The 3,504-nt window shown below is 39.3% G+C and overlaps 1 protein-coding gene across 1 annotated transcript in view; it reads left to right on the top strand.

Moving 5' to 3' along the window:
- The window catches only part of LOC103915312 (putative RNA-binding protein Luc7-like 2), a 29,442-nt gene extending 27,763 nt beyond the window's left edge, over positions 1-1,679 (top strand). Inside the window, 2 exon segments of the mRNA XM_009322123.1 lie at positions 661-794; positions 797-1,679. Of these exon segments, the coding sequence (XP_009320398.1) occupies positions 661-794; positions 797-840 (178 nt within the window). The 3' untranslated portion in view covers positions 841-1,679.
- The last annotated feature ends 1,825 nt before the right edge of the window (positions 1,680-3,504 follow it).

Here is a 3,504-nt window from a genome sequence, read left to right as displayed (position 1 = left end):
TTCGGGGAGACCTTATTGCAGCCTATCAGTACTTAAAGGGGGCTTATAAAAAAGATGGCGGCAAACTTTTTATCAGGGCCTGTTGTGACAGGACAAGGGGGAATGGCTTTAAACTAAAGGGGGGTAGATTTAGACTAGATATAAGGAAGAAATGTTTTACGCTGAGGGTGGTGAAACACTGGCACAGGTTGCCCCAGAGAGGTGGTGGATGCCCCATCCCTGGAAACATTCAAGGTCGGGTTGGACAGGGCTCTGAGCAACCTGATCTAGTTGAAGGTGTCCCTGCCCATGGCAGGGGGGTTGGACTAGATGACCTTTAAAGGTCCCTTCCAACCCAAACTATTCTATGATTCTATGAATTAAACTTCTGTTAATGCAAGCTTGAGGGCGGAGGTTGAAAATAAGAGTGAAGCACACTGACCTTAATCTGGGCTCTGTAATAAATGTAGATTAGATTAAATTCTGTCTCTATCAATATTTGTCTTTTGAAATTGGAAGTAGGAAAGGGAGAAAAGTACAACGATTTCTGATGTGTTCTCATACGTGTCTATATAAATTTAAAGTTGGTTGGAAAAAGAAGAAAAATACAAAATCAAAATGCTGTTTGATAGCTACAGATTTGTGACTAACCTGAATTTTCAAATTTACTGCACTTTTCAGATCCTCAAAAGAACGATCTTCCAGAGACAAAGAACGTTCAAGAGATCGTGATAGAACATCACGTGATAAAGATAGAAGCTCAAGAGAGAGGTCACCGCGAGATTTCAAAGACAAGAAACGTTCTTATGAAAGTGCTAAGACCCGAGGAGCTCAGAAGAGCGTGAAGCAGGGGAGATATAACTGGCTGTATATTCACCTGATCTCTAGCTTCCTATGGAGTTGCATACTATGGTTTAGTTTACAGTTGTTCAAAGGGACACCAGTGAGCAGTTCCAGACACTGATCCAACTAGGGTAGATGTACAGTATATAAAAGTGGTTATAACCAAGTCAGAATTAAACCCCATCAATTAATGATGCCTAAAGCTGGGTCCTGGACTTCCACCAAGTTGTAAAACTTTTCTGAAAGATTTCTCTTTATTCAGGACAACAGTTTTATGTACCAGATGCAGATTCAATGTTTTTAATCTCCTTTCCAATACAAGTTAGTGAACAAATTATATTGTACTACTTGCCTTGGGTGCTTTTGAACCTTTATAAATTCTCCAATTCTGCTCCAGTCAAAACAGCAGCATTGAAAGGTTGTATTTTGGGGGATTTTTTTTGTTTGCTTTTTTTGTAAGAGGGTGGGTGGATGGATGTTAACTTTTACACTAAGGTTATGTTCCCAGTGATTTTTTTTTTTGTTTGGGAACCTAGGAGTTGATTACAGTGGGAGCATTTAGACAGGAATGTGTGCTGGAGAAAGCGGAAATGTCTTTTTACAGTGCCTATTTAGACTTGGAAATTGAACAGCTGTTGCATTACATCTTTTTTTATTTCTACTTAAATTTTGAAATCAAAGCCAGTCCCATATCTGTACCATTTGATTGGTATGTGTTCAATATATTTGTTTTTTTCCATAAGGACTCCTTCTGCTTTTTCTTGTGGGGTGTAAACGGCACATCCTTAATTGTATTAAAAACAAACAGAAAACCAGCAACAACAAACAAATTAAGAACAAAAAATAAAAAAATAAAAAAGGAAACCACATTGTCCAATAACTTAACAAGGATATACTGGTCTCTTAGGGTGGTTACTTAGCAGTGCAGTCATTGAAAAACTAACATTTGGTTATTAAGAGTTTTTAACATGCACATGTGCTCTAGAAGCAGTCTTTCTGATTACAATCCCGACTGTCCTAAGATCTCCAAAGGCAAAAACATGTAGAATCATAATGATCATGGCACAACCACTAACTCCTTAATGACTTCAATTTCAAAAAGTAGTATTTCATTTAGGTGCAAGCTGCCTTAACATAAAGGGGGTTGCTGTCGATTCTGTTGGACTGAAAGTGCTTTGGGGCGTATAAATTATTAAGACATGCCCTGCTGTCACACAGAAGAATTTAGAGATTGGAAAGATCTCCTTGAGATAGCACCACTGAGTTTCTTAACAGTGATGCTTAAAAGCAGTGTTTGTAAGTGATGTATTGGCATTTTCGGCAGGTTCTGCAGACTCCCCTCTGTATCTCCCTTGTCCAAGTGCCTCTGTAGGCCCGCTAATTATGGGTGTATAATATCACTGTAAGTTCACTGTGTGCATTTTTTCCTCAGTGTTTTTTCTGTAGCCTCTTCAGTATGGTCAGAACACATGGGTGATAATTCTAACACAGCAGATAATTCAGCAGTATTTTGGCTGGCAGTGAAAGCTAGAACAGGACCTTCACATCTCGGCAAGGACTTGTGTTCAACGTAGCACATACCCTCCATTTCAAATTCATGTCATTTTAAGCTCCTTAAGAAATACTGTAATAATGATGGCTAACTACTTAGCACTTTTTTTAATTTACCTATTTGAAATCTGAACGTGAGTTTCCTTCCTGGGAATGCTTTATGAGTTCCTGCGTGGCCCAGCTGCTTGATGAATGTAAGTGACGGGTGTTTGTCACTTACTCTGCTCTGGTATGAGCACGCTGTATAAGTGCTTGCTAACATCTATTGTCATACCTTTGTTAATAGAATTCTAGTGCTGACAAAAGGTGAACACTCATTTCTAGATGCATCTTGCATAGCAGAATTGCCAATGAGTGGATTGCTAACTCCTTTGGAATTCCTTTCTGGAATAAAAACACTCCAGAAATACTGAGGACCTGTCTCCCCCTGCAGCCAGCAAATAGAAATTTTGTATTGTAAAAGGTGGGTGGGAATTTGCATACTGTGACAAAACACTGCTTAGACTCCTTACTAGCAAATTCTGGATAATATGCCATTGATTTTACAAATGGCTTTTAAATTTAATTATGAGAGAGTGATTGAATTTGGACCTTTCCTTGTTTATAAGTTTGCGTGGGGTGGTGAGCTTCATAGTATCCAAGTACCACACCAATGTTAAACAGAGAGAAGGTAAGTCTTACCTCTGGTATCCTGATAAAATAATCTGAATTGCATGTGGAAATACATGCCTCATGTCTGAAATGAGGACTGGAGTGCAGTTAGGAAGAGAACTGAAGTAAGGCGATTGATGAAACCCACTTCTGATGCAGGCGATCTGGAACATCTATCAGAAAGGGAGACTGCTTTATTAGTTGTGCCTGAGTAGGTAAGGGTCTTCCACCCTTCCGTCAGAACCAAGCTACCTTAATTTCCAGGAGGGTGAAACTGAGGTATTCATCACCTGTGTATTTCGTGCTGGAGAGCTGAAGAGTGGTATTGACTGACATTAGTTTGCACAGTCAAAATGATTAGGAAAGGGATCTGGGGGAAATAAATCTGTCCATCTCTGCTGCATCATATAAGGGAAGGAGCTTTGACTTCAATCAAATAGTTTGGGCTTTATCACTTGTGGTTTTAATTTCCCAATCTTC

This window comes from Pygoscelis adeliae, unplaced genomic scaffold, assembly GCF_000699105.1.
Source record: "Pygoscelis adeliae isolate BGI_AS28 unplaced genomic scaffold, ASM69910v1 Scaffold60, whole genome shotgun sequence".
Lineage (NCBI taxonomy): Eukaryota > Metazoa > Chordata > Aves > Sphenisciformes > Spheniscidae > Pygoscelis > Pygoscelis adeliae.
This window is presented reverse-complemented; position numbering and strand designations above follow the sequence as displayed.